This window comes from Triticum aestivum, chromosome 2D (assembly GCF_018294505.1).
Source record: "Triticum aestivum cultivar Chinese Spring chromosome 2D, IWGSC CS RefSeq v2.1, whole genome shotgun sequence".
Taxonomy (NCBI): Eukaryota; Viridiplantae; Streptophyta; class Magnoliopsida; order Poales; family Poaceae; genus Triticum; species Triticum aestivum.
Genome location: NC_057799.1, coordinates 559,562,884 through 559,584,234, shown reverse-complemented (window position 1 = coordinate 559,584,234; position 21,351 = coordinate 559,562,884). Strand labels below are relative to the sequence as shown.

Below are 21,351 nucleotides of genomic sequence, written 5' to 3'. Positions count from 1 at the left end.
AACCGGGTATGCCACATCATTCTCGAGAGACGCCGCTTCTCCATAGAAAGAACACTGTCATGCAGACTCCGCATAGCACTGGTTGCAGCATTGAGCAGATTAGTCGGTAGCATCGGCCTACCCGCCACATGCACCCTCCTCGAGATATCCTTAGGTATTGGTGGCCCGTCCTGAGCACGGATCGTACTCGGTGCCGACTGGCTCGCACCCTTGTTATTTTTTCTTTTCCGTCCCTTCTGCTTCTTCTGCTGTAATGGGATCGAGTTATGCTCAGAGACCACCTTCTTGAGTGTGTTGGGGCTGATAATATTTCGCACCTCGGCTATTTGAGTCTCGGTGAAGGCGGCAGCTAGAGGCGTCTCCTGAGAACTGAATGCTAGACGATGCCTGTTGCAATTGGGTTTCTCCGCGGTACCAGCTACATCGCGATCGTCTTTTGCAGGGTTGGGTTCTTGAGAAGGAGGCCCCAAGAATTCGTCACCGTACCCATGTTCGTTCATGTACTTATCGACATTGGAAAATGTACCGTCGTCGTCGTCTGGATCCTGTGCCATATGCATGTCCGGATTAGCTGACGGCGGTAGCGTTGCGGCGGTCTTGCCATGGCTTGGCACCGGCACAACTGGCGGTGTTGTCTCTGGGGTAGTGTCCCCCGTCGCCAAACGAATCTGGCTCTTCGTCCAAAGCATGGACCAGTTTAAGAAGGCGCTGAGGGTCATCACATCATCTTCGTCGGCCCCAGGGGGTCGATACGGAGGTAACAAGTCGTCGAAGCCCCGCAGCACCCGAACCAGTTGAACCCTTGGCGGCATCAATCAACTCGCCATCCACGAAGTGCAGGAGTGTGCATGGAACGTTGGCGGCGCCCTACGAAAACATGTAGGGCGTCAGGGATGCCTAGTCAAAGGCAAGGAGATGAAGTCATCGGCCGAGGCTTACTTACCGTGATGGCGTCGAGCTCGACTAATGTCGAGGCACCGCCAACGGCGGGCGTGCAAGTGACGGAGGGGCCGCTTGCTGCCGAGGTGCCAGCCGGCGTATTCTTCCCACACCCGGGTGCATTAAGCTCAAATGTCGGCGCCGACGCCGGAGACACGAATGCCGCCTCCGCCGGAGACACCAATGCTGGCGCGTTGTGCGAGTTGCTGCCCGTGAAGCTGCGAATCGGGGCGGCCCCTGTTGGCCGCCCGCAATCCACCCCCGCAGCCCCTCAAGCAAGGAAGGCATAATGGCGGTGATCGTCGCACCCACTTGGTCTCGCACTTGCTCCTGGACTATCTCCGGAATCTGCGCCACTTGTGCCTTGAGTTCTTTAACCTCGCGCTCCTGGCTTTCCGAGCTGTTCTTTCTCTCCTTTTGCCTAGCCTTATAGCATTCCGACCATTTCATGGACAAGCCTTTGCCGGCCACACGACCAGCTGACGACGACTTACTGAACTTATCCTTGTGTTTCATTACGTTCAACGCCCTATTTAAAGTGGTGTCCCAAGGGACAGACGGGGAGCTCTAAGACCCCGCGCTACTGCTTTCAGTTTCTTGCGGAAGGAACGTGAACCATTTAGAAATTTGGCTTCATTAATTAGATTGCAACCATATGGAGCTAATTACGCGGGGGTGTATTCGTTACCTGAACAAGCTCAAGCGCCTTCACCTTTGGATCCGTGGTAAGCTCCTTTGTTACCGGGTCCACCTTGTACCGGGCCCTGACATAGTTCCTGGTCTGCTTTTCATGGTATTTATCGAAGAGGGGCGGTAGGCCTTGCTCGGCACGCTCGCGTCCTCCTTGTCCCATTTAGGTTCCGCCACTCTGTAACCGCCGGGACCGAGTTTGTGGACCCCTAAATTCAAGTCCCGCATATCTTTCCCCTACTGACTTGATTCCGCGGATGCGTTGCTCTCGCACTTGATCTTGAACTCCAGGTAGTTAGCTTCGCTGATCGAAGGATTTGTCTCCTTCATCTTCTCATAACTATCACCACTTAGAATCCTTCTCTTCACCGCGGCTCTCCAAGTAGCCAGGGTTGTGCTCATCTTAGTGAGGGCGGTATTGTTTGCTTTATTCCCTGAGAGGCGTGTGTTTGCGAAGTCACCGGGGAACTTGTATCGTTCGTGCAGCTTCGTGAAGAGGAGGTTGCGCAAGTTCCCTCGGTCACGATGCCTTAGGTTCTCGGTGTTGATCGAGACGGTGCTCCGGAGAATGCACCCGAGTTGTCCTGCATACCCACTGACTAATTCTTTGGGCGCCGTTGGATGCCCACTGGAGGACACTTCAGTAAATTCCTCCTTGACTGTGCCGAGCACGTTCGGGCGCCGGTCCTTCCGTTGCCTCTTCGGTTGGCTGCCATCTATGCGTTCGCTGCCATCATCAGTGGTGGCATCCCCGGCGGCACCATCAGTGGTGTCATCCCCGACGCCACTAGGGGTTGTGTAGTTGGGATCGGTGTCTTCCGTGGTGTCCTCATAGCGGTGAGGTTCTTCCTCCATCTCCTGGGACAGCTCCCAGAATGCCTTGCCCGAACCGACGGCCTCATCGTTGTCGGCCACGTTTGCTCTAAATAGGAAAAAAGGCTACTAGAGTTATTGGATGAGATCAGGGTAGTATCTATTCTTCTATCCTATATATTTTCCCATTACAGGTTATAAACACCCCTTTACCCAAAAGATTGTTCGAAGTGCACTATTGCTATCCTACTAAGTGCACTATTGCAGGTTATATATTTTCTATCCTACTAAGTGCACTATTGCTCTTGCTGCAGGAAGAAAAAATAGTTTGCATTTCAACTTAAGGGAAAACTATAAAAGCCACTTAGAAATATTTGCTTTGTAGAAATAACATTGTCTATAAATGTTGATTAATTTTTGTTTTGGTTGAGAATCGGGCACCTTCTAGGTCAAGAAAGTTGGGCATGACCTTTGCTAATTTTATTGACCTAGGAGTGCCCCATTCTCAACCAAAACGGAAATTAATCAACATTTCAGGAGAAAGGGGTAACTATTTGTCCCTGCACAAAATATTGAACTGAAGGAGCCTCAGTTCAGTTGTGGTGCCCCTGAAATTTTGGGGAACGACTTGCAAACTTGCAAACTTGAGATCTAAACATAATCCACATGCAAACTTGCAAACTGCGACTAAACATAATTCACATGCAGAATAGGTGCTCTGCCCACTCCTTTTGTATTTACAGTGGCAACACTTGTATTTCCATAACAGAAACAAATGTGTGCTCTGGCCACTCCTTTCTAATATACCATGTCTTAATCAGTGGACATGCATACATTTTTTGGCAAGATGAGAAGGTTCCTGAAGATGCAATTGGGGCAGGGAGCAGAACCAAGCCCTGGTTTGCTACTGCTGTTTTTGCAGATGAGGAGGAGATCAGCAGGGGCACCTTGCCGCTGGAGCGCCTTGCAGAGGAGGAGGAGATCAGCAGGGGCAACTTGCCGCTGGAGCACCTTGCACATTATTTGGCTTATTAATTTCTACTGGTATGGGCAGATGCAAACTGAACCGAACATGTTTATGTACTAAAGATGCAAGCTGAACCCAAACGGTGTACAGAGAACATGTTGCCGCTCACCTTAGCACTGGAGGAGCTGAGCACCATGCCGCTAAAGGAGCCGAACCGGATCTGCAGAGAACATGGCCGGTCAGTGAGAGAGAGAGACAGAGAAAGAGAGAGAGAGTGAGGGAGAGAGAGATGTACCTGCCGGCGGAGGGAAGGTAGCGCCGCGGAGAAGGCCCGGTGACCTCAAACCTAGCAGACGGCGAGGGGCAGCGGGGCGGCGCCCGGTAGGAGGGCCTGGTCGGTGGAGCTCGTGCTACGCAAGGGAGGTGGCGAGGTGTGGATCTGCAGCGCGGGGGCGGGTGGCGCCGCAGCCAGCGGTGGGTGCAGGGCGATTTTGGGCGGCGCGGGGCAGAGATTGGGAGAAGAGCGCGGGCGTGAGGAGTGGGAGCGGTCGGAGCTGAAAGAGCGCGGCGGGGCGGGAGCGGAGGGAGCAGCGGCGGGGTGGGAGCGGTCGGAGCTGGAAGAGCAGCGGCGGTGGCGGTGGTGGTGGAAGGGGATCGGCGGCGGTGGCGAGAGGCGAGGGGCGAGATGCAGATTGGGGAGAAGGACGACCGGCTGGGTTGTCTTGGATATTTTAGTGGGGGGAGGGTTAGCAATGGCGCACCTTTTAGGGGTGCGCCATAAAAATTGGTATAGCAATGGCGCACCATTTAGTGGTGTGCTGTAAACACCGTGATAGCAATGGCACACCTTCTCCTGGTGCGCCATTACCAATTTTTTTATTTTTTTGGATTTTTAGTTGCATGTAATAATTTAAGATTTGAGATAAAAGAAAAGGAAAATGCAAATGAAGTGATAAAACCATTGTGCAAAGATTTAGAATTAGATGACATGGTTGATATCAAGTGATACATGTAATAATTTAGTTGCATGTAATAATTGAGCTTGCCACTGACACGCACACGTGACCGACACGTCGTGATTCGATCTTAGCTATCTTTTCACAATCTTCTTGCCATTCTTTCTCACAGTTGAATAATTTAGCCCCGGAACACCTTGAGTTCTTCTCTTGAACGGACGTCCTTTAGGTAGGGTGGTCCTGCTTCTTCTTGTGGTGTATGGTACTTCATCATCGTCGTCATCTTCCATCTTCGGGTCGCCGTACTTGTCGAAGTCTTGCTCATTAGCGAATCCATCCATTTCGATGATGTTCCTTTTGCCTATCCTCAAGACAACACGACTGGGCTTTGATGGGTCGGTAATGAAGAAGCATTGGTCCACTTGGGAAGCCAGTACCCATGGCTCATTTTTCGCGGTGACGTTTGCGCCCGCGGTCTTGGATTTGGCATCGGGTATAACCATGGTGGTGAAATACCAGTCTTCTTTTAGGACGCTCTTGGCCCATCTAACACGGAACATCGGGACCTTCTCTCCAGCATAGCTCAGCTCCCAGATCTCCTCGATCCTTCCGTAGTATCTGTCATTGTCGTTACCGGTGTAGGATTCCATCGTTACCCCGGAGTTCTGATAATCGCTCTTCATGTCCTTTTCCTCGGTCTAGAATGTGTAGCCGTTGATATCGTACGCCTCATAGGTCATCAGGTTGTGCTCGGCGCCCTGTGACAAGGCAAATATGAGTTTTTCTTCCGCGGAAGAATCCTCATGTAAAGGGTACGACAGAAGCTTCTCCTTGAACCAACGCGTGAAACATGAGTTGTGCTCTTTGATTATATCACCATCCGTCCTCTGTTGGCCTCGGTCATTGTACGTCTTCTCAATAAAGGTTTTGCGCTCTACCACCCAAGGATCGACCACGTCTATGTGTTGTAGCGCGACTAGGTTTGCTCTTTCAAAGTCGGCGAGTCGACCCTTGAAGTCGACATGCATTTCGCGGCGACCCTCGCGGTGACCCCATCCAGTGAGCCTGCCGAGGTGCCTGTTGACGGGCAGACCAACGGGGTTCTCGATGCCTAGGCAATTCGTGCAGAAGGAGATGGACTCTTCGGTCAGAAAAGCCCTTGGCTATGCTTCCATTTGGACGTGCCATGTTGCGAACGTATCCTTTGATGACACCATTCATCCTTTCGAATGGCATCATGCTGTGCAGGAACGTCGGCCCGAGTTGGATGATATCCTCCACGATATGGACCAGCAGATGCACCATAACGTCGGAGAATGCGGGCGGGAAGTACATCTCAAGCTCGCATGTATCACCACGATCTCTTCCTGTAGCCTTCTGAGTTGCCTCACGCCAACCGACTTCCGAGAGATGACATCGAAAAAGTTGCATATGCCAAATAGCATTTCACGGACGTGCGCGTCCATGATCCCACAGGTTGCAACTGGAAGTATCTACGTCATCAGCACGTGACAGTCGTGAGACTTCATCCCGCTGAACTTCTGCTTCACTGAGTCTAGGTATCTGCTTATCTTCCGCGCGTAACCGTAAGGAAGTTTCACTCCTACGAGGCAGGTGAAAAACTGTTCGATCTCCTCCTGACTTAGAGTGAAGCACGCAGGAGGGCAGTCATATTCGATCTTCTTGGCCTTTTTGCATTTGCGGCGACTTTCCGTGTCCTTCGCCTCATCATCATCATCATCATTAGGGCGTTTTGCGTGAAGCTCCTCTCTGATGCCCATTGATTGCAAGTCTGCCCTTGCTTTCGGCCCATCTTTGGTCCTCTCTGGCATGTTGAACAGGGTAACAAGCAAACTCTCGCACACGTTCTTCGTGATATGCATGACATCAAGGCTGTGAGGCACACGGAGGATCTTCCAGTACGGCAAGTTCCAGAAAACAGACCTCGTTTTCCATACCTTCAGCAGCGGCTCTGGCGCCTTTCGCTTCTTTCCCGGCGGTGGGCACTCTTTCCAATTTTTCAACAGCTCGTCTATTTCCTCGCCGCTCCTCGTACATGGGGGTCTTCGGGGTTCGGTTTCACCATCAAACAGATCCTTGCGTTTTCTCCATGACTCATTGTCACGAAGCCACCTTCGATGTCCCATGAACATGGTTTTCGACGACCCGGGATCTCTATCTAGCTGGCGATACATTGTGTCATCCATGCACCTGACGCATGCACAAAATCCGTGGACCACCTGCCCCGCGACATATCCGTAACCGAGATAGTTGTGCACCGTCGTGAGCAGTGCGGCTCTCATAGGGAAATATTCTTCCGCTGCGGCATCCCACGTATTGGCTGGCATTTTCCACAGCATGTCTAGCTCCTCTTTCAGCAGCCCCAGATACAGATTGATGTCGTTCCCTGGTTGTTTCGGCCCTTCAATTAGCATACTCATGTGAATGTACTTCCTCTTCATGCACATCCAGGGGGGAAGGTTGTACATCCACACAAACACAGGCCAGGTGCTATGTGTGCTTCTCTGGCTGCCCAACAGATTGAATCCATCGGTGCTCGCGCCCAGCATGATGTTCCTTGGATCGTCCCCAAATTCTGGGTGTTCAAAGTTCAACTCTTTCCACTGGGTCGCATCCTTAGGGTTACTCAGCATCTTTTCTATTTTATTTATCTCCGGATCATTTCCGTCCTCTTCTCGCTTCTTCTCCTCCCTATCCGCGTGCCAACTCAGGAGCTTTGCTTGCTTAGGGTCCGCGAAATACCGCTGCAGACGAGGAGAGATCGGAAAGTACCACACCACTTTTCGAGGAGCTTTCTTCCTCTTCTTGTATCGAGTGACTCCGCACACCGGACATATGGTAGACTCCGCGTGCTCGTCCCGATAAATGATGCAATCGTTCATGCACACATGGTATTTCACGTGCGGTAAATCCAAAGGACACACGATTTTCATCGCCTCCTCGAAACTGGTCGGGCACTTGTTCCCCTTGGGAAGACGTTCGTGCCAGAATGACATGTTCTCGTCGAAGCATGCATCGGTCATTTTGTGTTTTACCTTCATCTCCAGAGCCATGAGCGTTAGTTTCAGGCGGGTATCCTCGGGCCTGCATCCTTCATACAATGGAGTAACCGCATCTATCTCCAGTTGATCCAGCTTGGCTTTCTCTCGGGCGGCAGCTCTTGCGTTACCCATCTGCTTGAGAAGCAGCTCTTGAATATGAGGGTCCTCCACCGAGCCCATCGATGGTCCATCGTCATCTGCTCCGGCATCTTCATCTTCATGATCATGCCCTTCGTCTTGATCTTCCTCATCATCATGTCCGGCATCTTCTACATGATGACTGTGTCATGCATCTACTTTGTGATCATGTCCTGGAGATTCTTCGTCTTCTCGCCCGCCCTCGCCGCTATTGTCTTTCTACCCTTCCTTATTTCTTGCCCGGCACCCATGGATTACTTCATAATCATCTTGATCACCTTGCCACCGATAGCCATCCATGAAACCACGCAGGACCAGGTGGTCCCGCACCTGTCTGGAATCCGGGTCCATAAGGCTCTTCAGCTTGCATCTTCGACACGGACATCTTATCTCCCTCTCGTTCTTTTGAAGCATCTCGGCCTTCGCGGAGCTCAAAAACCTATTCACGATGCCTTCGATCATCATGCGGACCATGGTCGCCTGCGGGGTAGAGCAAAACGATATTTTAGAACCAAAAAAAAATTGGCATGACTTTGCCTAAAAATAGGACCAAAAAGAATGCATAGTGCCAAATTCTCGCCGAAACGGAAATGAATCAACATTCCGGCAAAATATTGGCAACTATCGCATTTCAAATACCGGTACCTGCAAACACAAACGTATGCAACACCACAAACATACGTAGATCTAGGCCATAAAAAGTGTGTAAGTTGGAGGGAGAAAAAAGTAGATCTAGAACATAAAGAAAGCTTTCCCCTTACTTACCTATCAAAAAAAGGAAATTTAACCACTTAATTTGGGTGAATCTATGGTGCAAATGAGGTGAGGAGGAGGAGGCAGCCGAGACCAAGCTTGGTAGAGGTGGAGAGAATGAAGTGGGGAAAGTGAGTGTGGTAGCACTACAAAAAAAATACACTTCCGTGATGATACGTGTTTGTCACAGTAGGTCGCGTTTTCTGTCATGCATGTACATCCATGACAAATTTATGACAGAATCAAGATAGTCATACCTGTGTTGTCGTAGAAGTGTTCCATGACATGCCAAAATTATTATCACGGAAGTGTCCACTTCCATGACGATAAATCGCGCGTCACAGAAGTACTTTCGTCAAGGGTGACCGACACGTGGCATCCACCGTAACGGAACGCCGTTAAGCTATCGGGTCGGATTTTGGATCCGATAACCCGTTAACAGCCCTGACCAATGGGAAATTTCCACGTGTAAAATGCATGCCTTTGTGGGATGCATCCATGGAGGGCTCTCGGATCGATCTGGATCTGGTAATGAGACGGCCGCCGGCTCTGACGGCGAGTCGTCCACCGATGAGTCAAACTCGTTGTATCAACTTCAAGATGGCAGACTCATGGGTTGTTCCGATGGTGACAGTATTCCGGACCCGTTTGAGCCGCCAAGTCAGGTTGGGGTCTTTATGGCCGGTGCACAGCCTGTTCAGAACCCTGCTGCTGGAGCAGGAAACCCGGTGCCCTCGCCGGCTCAGGTACTGATGGATCTCACGGACAAGATGACAGCCCTGTTAACCGCCGCGGTTGACCCGGCGGATCAAGCTCAGCATGATGCGGAGGTGGCGCAGTTAAAGTTGGATCTAGTGAAGGCTAAGGAGGATCTGGCAGCGGAAGGGATCAGGATGGCTACGGAGCGGGCGGCTCTCGATTCCCAAACCCAGTTGATTCAAGCACAGTCCTTCCGGCTCACGATGGATCAAAACGCGTCCAATGAGGTCCTGAGAAGGAGGCATCAAAAGGCCCAATCTCGACTCCCTCCGGTTTACGATCCACGCAACCTCCTCACACCCCAGGTGCATGGTCTAGTAACCCGCCAGGGGTCATAGTGCCCGGGTCTGGGACCCCTATGCAGCCACAAGTAATGGGGCCTCCCCAGGTGCCCCCTGCCCCGCCTCAGTACGTGCCAATACCACCGGGTCATTATAATAACCCGCTGGAGAACATGGTCGCTGCGGCAGCACGGCTGGCGGCTCTCCCGGTCGACGGCGAGTCTCCGACGGCTATTGAAACACGCTGGGTCAGGGAACTCCTTCAGACAGCACTGGCGTAGCAAGAGGCGTACTCCTACAGCCGGGACAGGATCCACTCGACCCCTCGTCCAGGCCGGAGCCCGAGTTACAGCAGACACATGGTCTCAGCGACCGGCTCAAGTAACGTCCGACGCCATGACCCGCCCCCTGGCCATGGCCCGGCTCATAATGGAGCCTTTCACGCAGCAGACCAAAACAGAGCGCGGCAAGAGGTGGAGCAGGTGCCTTAGTTGACGGCTTACCAGACTCCCCCGGCTTATCCGACGACGTCCGTCGATGTGGGTATCCCTACCAGGACTGGGGGTGTCCCTTGCTTGGTGCCAGCTATCCGCAATGAACGTCTACCCAAGTACTTCAAAGGCCCTAGGAAGGTGCCCAATTACACGGCTGACTTACAACCCGCAGCCTGGATTGAGAGTTACGAGATGGCCATGGAACTACTGGAGGTCAGTGAGGCGGCAATGGCCAAGTACTTCACCATGATGTTGGATGGGACTGCCCGCACTTGGTTGAAAGGGCTACCACCGAATTCCATCGGGTCTTGGGCTGAGCTGAAAGCCCGGTTCATCCAAAACTTTAAGGATACCTGTAGGCAGTCTATGTCAATTGTGGATTTGACTAACTGTAAGCAGCAGGAGGGTGAATCCACGACGCATTGGGTTCGCCGGGTCAAGGAGATCATACATTCATCAGATAAGATGGATGCCAGCTCTGCAGTCTTAATGTTGGAACAGAATTGTCGTTTCGTGCCCCTGAAGATGAAACTCGGGCGGCTTAAGCGCGACTGCAGTGATATGGGTACACTAATGGCGGCTCTTGTCAAGTACGCCGATTCTGATGGTACCAAGGATCCCCCTTCAGATGATGAAAGGGCAGGGAAGGGAAATCTGACCCGGGGAACCAAGGAGGAGGCAAGCGCAAGGCCGATGGCAGCCTAGAGTTTGTAGCCAACGCCAGCTCACAAGGTAATAACCAGCGGCGCAAGGGGAGGCCCCCTCCCCGAGGCGCCGGTCAGGCCCGACGCTGGAGCAACTGTTGAATGAGCCTTGTCCAAGGCATGGCTCTAGAGAGAAGCCAGCAACTCATCTATGGAAGGATTGTGCAATCATGAAAGCCTTTAAGAATTACAATGGCCGGGGCGGCGGCTCAGGCGCCGGCGGCTTTCATGACCCGGGCGGTGGCTCAAATTCTAATCCTCAGAACGGCCAAGGGGGCTTTAATCAACAGTCTGGTCAGGGTCATCAACAGCAGCAGGGGGGTTACAGACCAATCCAAAGCAGCTTAGCGGTGGACAGTATCATGTGTTTACCAACAGTCTGTGTAAGCGAGATCAGAAGCTTCATAAGAGGGCTGTGAACGCTGTTGAGCAGGCGGTTCCACGCTACTTGAGGTGGTCTGAGCAGCCTATAGTGTGGAGTAGGGAGGATCACCCTCCCCGGGTGGATAACCCGGGCCACTTGGCCTTAGTGGTGGCTCCTCAGGTGGGAGGATATAAGTTCACTAAGGTGCTCATGGATGGAGGCAGCAGCATCAACATCCTCTATTATGCGACATTCCGTCGTATGGGGTTGATTGATAAGAACCTCAGCCAGTCCAACACTATTTTCCACGGTGTGGTACCTGGTAAGTCGGCTTATCCAGTCGGCAAGATTGAGTTGGAAGTGGCCTTTGGAGGTGAGAACAACTACAGGGTGGAGAAATTGACCTTTGAGGTGGTCAAGATAAGAAGTCCATACCATGCTATATTTGGACGGCCGGCTTACGACAAATTCATGGCACGGCCGTGTTATGTGTACTTACAGCTCAAGATGCCGGGTCACAATGGGACCATTACGGTTCACGGCAGCCGGAAAGTGGCTCTGGAGTGTGAGGAAGGCGATGCGGCTTATGCATAATCTGTTTGTGCTACAGAGGAGTTGAAGTTTTACAAAGAAAATGTTGACCCAACAGATATGACCTCTCTGAAAAAGCCGACTACGGAGAATGAGTCGGCGATGAAATTTAAGTCGGCTGATGAAACTAATCTTGTTGATTTTGTTCCAGGAGATTCATCTCAGCAGTTTAGCATCAGTGCCAATCAGGATCCAAAATAGGAAAGCGCGCTCATCGAGTTCATCCGTGAGAATAGGAACATCTTCGCATGGAAACCTTCTGACATGCCAGGTGTACGTAGAGAACTCGCTGAGCACACTCTCAATGTGGATCCGAAGTTTAAGCCAGTCAAGAGATCTTGCGTGAGATTCATGAAGGGGATTGTGGCCATCACGCCGGCTCAAAGTCTCTTGTGGCCAAGGATTTTCGCCATGGTTTTTATTGGCTGACGGCTCATGCTGATGCAGAGGACTTGGTCAGTAAATGTGATGGTTGCCAGAGGTTCTCACGACGGGCTCATGTGCCGGCTCAGGAGCTGAGGATGATCCCAATTACTTGGCCCTTTGCAGTCTGGGGGCTTGATATCGTTGGGCCTTTCAAACGATCCAAAGATAAGAAGACTCACCTCTTGGTGGCAGTTGACAAATTTACCAAGTGGGTGGAAGCGGAGCCAGTTAGCAAGTGTGATGCAGCCACGGTGGTTCAATTTATGAAAAAGGTGATCTTTCGCTTTGGCTTTCCGCACAACATTATAACTGACAATGGCACCAATCTATCCAAAGGCGCCATGGAAGAGTTTTGTCAACGAGAGCATATCCGACTTGATGTTTCCTCAGTGGCTCATCCTCAATCCAATGGTCAAGGTGAGAGAGCTAATCAGGAGATTCTGAAGGGCATCAAGCCCCGGCTTTTGGTCCCTTTGCAACGGACGCCGGGTTGTTGGGTGGAGGAGTTGCCCTCCGTGTTATGGAGCATCAACACTACTTCTAACAGGTCTACAGGCTTCACGCCTTTCTTCATGGTTTATGGGGCAGAACCAGTCCTCCCCAGTGACATCCGTCATGACTCACCTCGAGTGGAGGCTTATGTTGAGACGAACAATGAACAGGCGCGCCAAGACGCTCTTGACTTGTTGGACGAACAGCGTGATGTGGCAGCAGCTCGCTCAGCGATTTACCAACAAGACCTGCGCTGTTATCATAGTCGCCGGGTTAAATCCCGGGTCTTCCAGGAAGGCGATCTCGTGCTCCGGCTCATCCAAGATCAAACCGATGCGCACAAGCTATCCCCACCTTGGGAAGGACCCTTTGTGGTCAGCAAGAATTTGCACAATGGGTCATATTAGCTCATTGACATTCGGGAGCACAAAGATTCACGTAAGTCGGAGGAAGAGACCCGTCGGCCGTGGAACATAGCTCAGCTTCGGCCTTACTACACTTGAGCCACCGGCTCTCATAATGTACATATTTCTCTCAGCCATGTATATATTATGATAAGCAATAAAGCAGGACCTCTGTCCTTTTTCCTCCTCCAAATATGCACGTGTTGTTTTCATTGCAAGATTACAGGATGACTTAAAGGAGGATCCGGCTTATGATTGTATTCGAATCTATCCGTAAGCAATAAGGTCACTTGGGGGCTTCCTGTTCAAACATGGGTCGTATTCGAACCAAAGAGAACATAGCTGTCGATACCTATTTGATTGGCAAAGTGCCGAGCTCATTGGGGAGTTTTCTTTGATCATATTTGAATCATAGTTTAAAACCCCGTTTGGGAACCGACGTGGATCGTATTCGAATCAGCGTCGTTAAACAATCCTTAAAATCACTTGGGGCTTCCTGTTCAAACATGGGTCGTATTCGAACCAAAGAGAACATAGCTGTCGATACCCTCTTGATTGGCATCGCCACACCCACTAGGGGCTATATGATCGCATTCGAATCCTAGCATAACCCCTTTGGGCCGGGTCTCTGGTCGTATTCGAACCGGAAGCCCCTAAGTTCTTCTACTTTATAGTCAGTTTCGTCTGATTATTTCAACGTATGTGCGGCCGGGTCTAGCTTTGCCGGCTTAACTTTGGTTTACAGTATTAGCTGAACACAATGGGCGTTATTAAGACAGGTAAACCGGAATTGAGGTACCAACCTTACTATCCGGGTTATTTAAGCCGGAAGTATGCTTGCAGGCCGCTAAGTATGTTATTACAGCTGTATTAAGGATATAATTGAAGACCAGTCCTTTTTTATTCATATTCCGGGTTATGTATCTAAAACCTATGATTCTCAGGGCGGTAAGCTGCCTCACGACTTGTGATTTGTCCTTCTATGCAGGATGTGTAGAGGCAACTATTTTGAGTTTAAGGAAAACAAGTGATCAATTATGACCCGGAGATATGTAAAGGAGACAACTTCAATAGACTTCAAGCATGCAAGGCGTGCACGATGGCACGGCAAAGATAAAGTGTTGATCCTACTCTATTACAAGACTCGTTGAGTCCAAAAGGGTGAGGCATTGTTTGATAAACCGCCAGCCGCGTTATGACGCTTGCTGGGTTGAAGTCTCCGGCTCGTTCCTCTCTTCTCCTCCGGCTGATCCCAAGACCTGGAAGGTTGATGACTTCCAGTCGTTGCCGCTGAGAGCTTGGAATTGGGCTTCCTCGTCAATTAACCCGGCCGGGTCAATCTCCGGGGCGATGGTGTGCTGACGAGCCGGCGGGATCAAGTTGAGGGCTTCATAGCGCGGAGTAGGGATCCTCTGATTTTCTGCATCATAGCCCGGCTGATACTTAGACAGATCTGTATCATTGCCAATCAGAGTGGCCACCGGGCGTACGTCCTTCACGCAAGCTGCGAAATCCTTCTGGTCGAAGGCGGTGCCGTCTTCCTTCAGGCTTGGATAGCCAAGGGCGATGTCTGCCGGGTCTAACTCTGGCAGGAACGCCTTGGCCCGGCTCAGCGCAGCGATCGCTCCGGCTCTTGCAGAGGCCCGTTGCAGCTCTTGGATCCGTTGAGGCAGAACGGCGAGCCGGCGAAGGACTTCCGCCAGGTGAGTCGGCACCTCGTTGGAGAGGGCCACCACAGCCAAGGCACGTTGTGACCCGGTGTAGAGTTGCTCCACCAGGGTGTATACGGCCTTCAGCTTGGTCACCACACTCTGATTCAGGTTGGCACTTCTGGGACCTGTTTAACAGAGTCAGATAAGCCGCCGACAAGGATGAATTATGAGATATAAAATTCTAAACTTGATGAAAGCCGGTGAGACGACTTACCGAAGATTGCGGCCACCATCTGGGACACTTGGCGCTTTAGGCCGGAGAGCTCGGCGGTCTTCTCGGAGAGAGCCTTCTCCGCCTGTTCAGCCCGGTTCACCAATGCGGCCTTTTCTTCGGCCCATGCCTTCCGCTCAGCGTCAAACTCCGTCTTCAGCTTCTCTTGCGCGGCGATGCTGGACACAAACTTGGCGTTTGCCTTCCGGGTCTCCATCTCTTGCATCTTCAGCCGGTTCTTGAGATCAGCAAGGTCAGCCTCAAGCTTCTTGCCAGCAGCCTGTATAAATTTCCGGGTTATGGCATGAACAATTACTATACTAATTTAAAGTCCCAAGCGTTTTCCAAGCAAAGACACTTGGCACTTGGGGGCTAATGCATATTGAACGTTTCTGTCTACACATTGCCGGTTCAATGGAGTAAGCCGGAACCTAAGTCTACAACATACTCAATCATAAGTCGTCGACTTGGGGGCTAGCATGGTAAAGGTAACTAAGCAGTAAGTAAGAGGACAGAAGAATAATACCTCAGCTTTCTGCTGGATCTGGTTCACCATGGCAATCTCTGCGTCCCGGCTCTTGTGCACTTGGCTGACGAAGCCAGAGACAATCTCTCCAATGTTCAAATTGGAGTAGTCAGTGAGGTCCAGGTTAACCCGGCGGGACTCTAGCTGCTCCCCTTTGGCGGAGCACTTGGCCAGCGCGGTAGGTCTCCCCGGCTCAACAAACTCCGTCCGGGTAATTACCACGTCCGGGTCATCTGCTGGCTGAGCCGAGCTGGAGGCCTCCGGGTTAACAGAAGCTTCTGCAGTTGCCTTGGTGGTTGGGGCAGCGGCCTCAGGTGCAGAGGCAGCTGGCGGCTCTTGAGCGGCTGCCTCTGGCTCAGGCAAGTCCGGCTCATCGACCGGCTTGGACTTCTTCGCCCTCTTGGTGATCTTGGCCTGGGCACTGAAAGGACAAAAAGGTTAAGCACAATAGGGTAAGTGAAGACAAAGTACAACATGAGAAGGTTATCATTACCCGGGCACGGTCTTGAAAGCCGGCAGGCTTGACTGCATAGAGTCGCCAGAAGAGGGGGAAGTTTCCTGATAATTTGAGTCAGAAGAGTTGAGCGGTTGATGTATAACACCTGCCAAAGGATGAGAAGGGTACAATTTTGAGATCACCTCGGTCCGCCGTTTCCTCGATGCGTCAGGTAACCCGGAGGAGAGGTCGGTGTTTTTGTCGGTCCGGGTGTGCCACCGGCTCTCATGCACCTGTCGCTTCAAAATAAATTGAGGGTCTTGATAAGCTAAAGGATGTGAAAAGCTTACTTTCCGGGTTACCCTTCGGATTTTCAGCCTGGGCAAGGGCTCCGAGTCGGAGGAAAATGTCGTTACCTCTTCAACCACCGGGTTACTTGCTCCGGTGTCGTCCTATTGATGAACAAGTATTGATAAGGCGGACAGAAATAAACAACAAAGTACAACAAGGACTTACAGGCTCAGGGGTTACCACTGACTCGGAGCTGTCGCTTAGTTGCATCAGCTCTGAAGCAGTAGGCCTGTTTCCTTTCTTGCGAGGGGCGGCTTTCTTGGCAGCTTTCTTCGCCTTTCTGGCCTTCTTGGCCGCCTCATGGTCATATTTGACCCGCCAGAACTAATCATCAGCCTGAAAATACAATGATGATTTCTTAAAACGATTCAGATGAAAGTTATATACAGATAAGATGTTCAGGTCAGCGGCTTACCGCTGGGGCTGGGTTGGTCTTGCAGAAAGGGGCTAACTCGGTCCTTCCGCAGTCTGCCAGGCTCTCGTTCAAGAAAGCCTTGCTCATCTCCTCTGCAACGTCTTCAAGAAGATCGTTGCGGCTGTGTCTCTGAGGGTCGTCCTTTCGGCCCGTGTACTCACACATTAAGCCGGGGTGGCGGCTCAATGGGATCACCCGCCACGAGATCCAGACCCGGACCAGATCGATTCCGTTCAGACCATTGCCCAGGAGAGCCTTGATCTTGTTGATGGTGGGGAGCAGAGGTTGGCGCTCCGCTTGAGTCAGCTTGTCTGACAGTGGGTGAGTCGGCTCCAGACGCGAGGGCCGAAAGCCGGGCAGCGGACTCTCATCAGCCGGCGACGTGTCTTGGCAGTAAAACCACGTCAGATTCCAGTCTTTGGGGTGGCTCGGCGGCTCTGCGTAAGGAAAAAGGCAGTCCCTCTGCCGCTGAATGGAGATGCCACCTAGCTCCAGACTTGGCCCATTGGCGCACTCATTCTGACGGTTTAAATAGAAAAGCTCTCTGAAGAGCAGCAGACTGGGTTCTTCTCCAAGGTAAACCTCACAGAACACTTGGAAGTTGCAGATATTGGACACTGAGTTGGGTCCTATGTCCTGAGGCCGCAGATCGAAGAAATTCAGAACATCTCTGAAAAACTTTGAGCCGGGCGGTGCGAAGCCCCGACTCATGTGATCCGCAAAAATGACCACCTCCCCGTCCCTTGGCTGTGGTCTCTCCTCTGATGGGTCGGGGGCACGGTAGGACATGACGTCCTTCTTGGGCAGATATCCAGACTTGACAAAATCTGCTAGGGTCTCATTGGTGACATTGGACCTCATCCAGTTGCATGTGATGGAGGCTTTAGGAGCTTTGGGAGGCATGGTGACTGTTGGAAGCCTATGATACAGGGAAAAATATCCGGTTTAACAATAAGCCGGCGGAGACTTACAAGTTAAGGTTTAAGGTGGCGGCTTATGGAGGGGACTAATGATATATGTCTAAGCACATCGGGTTATCTAAGCCGCTGGTGTGCTTGAGGGTAATTCAAATTGTCTACAGCCTTGTTATAAGTGAGCCGGAAAGTTTTACGGTGCGTGGCTTCTCTTAAGTCGGAAGGTTCTACGGCGCGTGTTTTCTTTAAGCCGGAAATGTAAACCGCCATGATTCAATGAGGGCAGTTTTTTACTAAGTGTGGTGAAAACAGGTTTCACACATTGCGGTAAATATTTTGGATCAAAATGGTCAGGCAAAAGAAAAATTTCTAGACCTAAAAAGCAGACGCTGGGGAGTTCTTGAGCATTGAACAAGGCCTTATGCAGTAAAAGGAGGTCTACTTGCATGAGAAATGGGTGCTAAAACAGCTACCGCAGTAGTTCTACACAGGGTTAAGATCAAAAGAGGGAAGTGAAAATAAAAACTACCGGGGCTAGTAGGTGACAGTGAAGAACACGAAGAACACGGATGAACCCTACGGCAGATCTGTTCTACAGGGCGAGCAGGACTTACAGGGGCTGGAGAGTCGCGGAGGTCGCCGTGTTTCTCTGCTCAGATCAGGGTGATGCAGCGACCTGAGTTGGTGACGATGAGAAGACCCGTGGCGGCAGCAGCAGAGCTCGAGCAGGGGAGCAGTGACGCGAGGAAGAAGATGAAGAAGAGAGGAGTGGTGGAAGGCCCGTCGGGCCGGCCTATTTATAAGGGCGAGCTCATAAGTGGGCGCGAGAATCGAGGAGACCACGGCATGATTATCTCCCCACGAAATGCCTCGATTTTTGGGATGGCAGTAAAGATAAGATCCGTTGCGGATCTGGTGGAGTAAAAACGGGCTTAATGGAAGATGACGTCACGGCGGATTACCCGGAGTCCAGAGGATGACGTCATGCCGGGTTATGGCCTTCACATGATTGTAAGCCGGAGATTTTCTGTCGAAAAATTGAAGATGGAAGATTGAAGATTGACATGAGCCAGCTCAAATCAATCTGGGGCCTAATGTTGAGGATATAGACCTTAGAGTCACCCGCCAGGTGGGGCCGGGTTACTCATATGGTTATTGCCAGAAGCCCGGCGCTAAGCTTGAAGACGGTGGGCCAGAGATGGGCTTAAGACCCGGATACGGCTTAAGGCCCGTAGTTGCAATCATTGTTATGGTAGAGCTTGTAGTGTAAGGCAAGAGTAGTTGAGAGTCCGAGCCGGACACTCTTATGAGCCGGCCAGGACTCTGAGAGCTGCTGAGCGTCAGCCTCCCTATATAAAGGGACGACCCGGCAGCGGTTTAGGGACAAGAAAGACCTCGACGAGAGCCAGGCATAGCAGTTAAGCTCCCTGGTCATCGAAACCCTAATCAATACCACCTCAAATTGGACGTAGGCTTTTACCTTCACCGTAAGGGGCCGAACCAGTATAAACCCTCGTGTTCCTTGTCCCACCTAACCCCTTCAAGCTTCCTAGTTGCGATGGCTCCACGACTAAGTCCTAGCTCGAGGACATCTGCCGTGACAATTCCACGACAACCTGTCAGCTCGTCAGTGGGCCAGATGTCGCCCGTCCATTGGAGGAGACATGCCTATGATACGTTGACACGTGGCTGGGCCCAACAGAGGCCCATATAGGTTAAAAAGGCCGGCTCAGTCAAAGGCCCGTAGAACTTAATCAGGTACTAGTGGGCCAGCCCAATAACGGCCTGCTTAATAAAGGCCCATTTACAGCCCGAAGCCAGATCTGACCCGTTAATTGTTCGCCCAATATTTCGGCCCATTTACGGCCCGAAGCCAGATCTGGACCGTTAATTGTTCGCCCAATATTTGGGCCCATTTGCGGCCCGAAGCCAGATCTGGCCCATTAATTGTTCGCCAAATATTTGGGCCCAACTACAGCCAAGTGACTTTCGGCCTGTTACAGGCCTGATGTAGACATGGGCCCATTTCAGCCCGGTGTGACATTCGGCCTGGGAAAGGCCCGTGCTGCCCATGGGCCATATATGGTCCGACGGGACATCGGGCCCACTAACGGCCCGTGCTAAAGGTGGCAATAGTTAAGCCCAACATGACTTTGGGCCTGTTTAAGGCTTGTCGCGTAATTCAGCCGTTGATGCCGGTGCTAAGCTTTCAGCCTCTTAAAGGCCCATGATATCAGTGGGCCAACTAAGGCCCGAGATATGTTTCGGCCTCGTAACGGCCCGTGAGCTAACTAGGCCCAAAATGGCCCGGTCTACATTTCGGCCTGCTGAAGGCCCGTCGACGACTAGTGAAAATTGAGGCCCAACATGCATTTTGGCCTGCTAAAGGCCCTTGGTTTCATCTCGGCCGTAACAGGCCAGTACAATATTCAGCCTGTTAATGGCCCAACGCTACCTGGGCCAAACTAAGCGCTAGGTCGAAAAAAGGCCCAACTAAAATATAGGCCGGTGTAAGTTTGGGCCTGGCGCAATGTGTGAAGGCCCCAACCATTTGGGCCCAATAAAGACGCAGGCTGGCCCAATTCTGGCTTGCTAAAAACCTGGCCCGTTAGAGTCGAATGTTTCGGTCCGGTCGACTACATCTTATATTTTTCCAGATAGCGAATGATGGCAGTAACTAGTAGGAATTAAGAACAAACCTACTCTATACAATAAAGAAATTACGACATAGTAACTAAGAATAAACCTACACTATACAATAAAGGATTTAAGGTATATTACATCCACTAGGCATCGAAGTTCGCCACCAGTGATCATAAAGCGCAACGAAGAAGCAGATTACAAAAACTGGGCACCATTGCAGCGTAACAAAATAATACTAAACCGAGACCACTTCCAAGACAGTTCAAGAAAGGTTAGCCTTGTGGGGGAACTACTGCGCAAGCTGCTGAGAAAGGCTGTGAGACCGGCCTAGCATGTCGGTCATAGCTTCCAGGTGTAGCTGTTTAGCGATGAGGTTCTCATTGGTGTTCTCCGCAACCTTTCTTAGAGATAGGACTTCAAGTCGAAGTTGAGTTGCAGAATGCCTTTCTGCTAGAACTTGGGGCTGAAGAAGTCGAACTGATTCAGACAACGAATTCTGTGAGCTTGTCTGACTGTTAGTCTCAAGTAACTTGAACACTGCATCAAGACAAGACTTTGGGGTTGTCTCGCTATCTTCAAGATGTTTTTCCTTCTTTGCTGCAATATATGTTGGATTTGTCTCACAGGCTTCAGCAGACTTGTGCATGCCATCAGGCATATCACCCTGAAATAAAGAAGAGAGATGGCAGGTTTTGCACGTGTATAAACCAAGATGATAACTGTTCTGTCAATTCTATCCAATTTCAAATTAGAAAATAAAGAGTAAGTTCAAAATATCAATAGCATAATTTGGCATTGTTCATAATGCGGGGAGCTTCACCACACTACTGGATTACCATGTCAACATAACAAGCATAGATGAAGGGCAAAGAAAATCATTGTATCTATTTTGGATAATGTGCATGGCATGTTGTTCATATCATCAGCCACATCAGTAAGATAAAACAGGAGATGACAAGGTGCAAACGTGGGCTGCTTCACCACACACTGAATTATAGATCCACAAAAACAAGCATACATATAGGGAGTATTAAGTAATGTGCATGGTATGAATACGGAATTTGGTTTTACAGGTAAAACTTAGAACTTACGGTTCTTACGAACATGCATTTTGGTAGAAACAGCAAACTAGTAAACGATAGGGAGTATGAGCAAATTAAACAGCAGTTGAGGATAAAGGCTTTAGAAGGACTGACTTACATTAACAGTTAACACCGGCTTTATAATGCCCTTCTCCATGCCAAGGGAAGGATAACTCAAGAATTTCAGCACAGAGTCTTCTTCATAAGCATTGCCTGTACTCTACATTT

General features: G+C 50.9%; 1 protein-coding gene across 1 annotated transcript in view; it reads right to left on the bottom strand.

Moving 5' to 3' along the window:
- Nucleotides 1-2,825: 2,825 nt before the first annotated feature.
- LOC123055923 (WAS/WASL-interacting protein family member 3-like) overlaps nt 2,826-21,351 on the bottom strand; it is a 112,519-nt gene continuing 93,993 nt past the window's right edge. The window contains exons 2-4 of the mRNA XM_044479730.1: nt 3,705-4,130; nt 3,579-3,629; nt 2,826-3,453 (exon numbers count right to left, since the gene is read on the bottom strand). Of these exons, the coding sequence (XP_044335665.1) occupies nt 3,180-3,453; nt 3,579-3,629; nt 3,705-4,130 (751 nt within the window). The 3' untranslated portion in view covers nt 2,826-3,179. The remainder of the gene's footprint in view (nt 3,454-3,578; nt 3,630-3,704; nt 4,131-21,351) is intronic.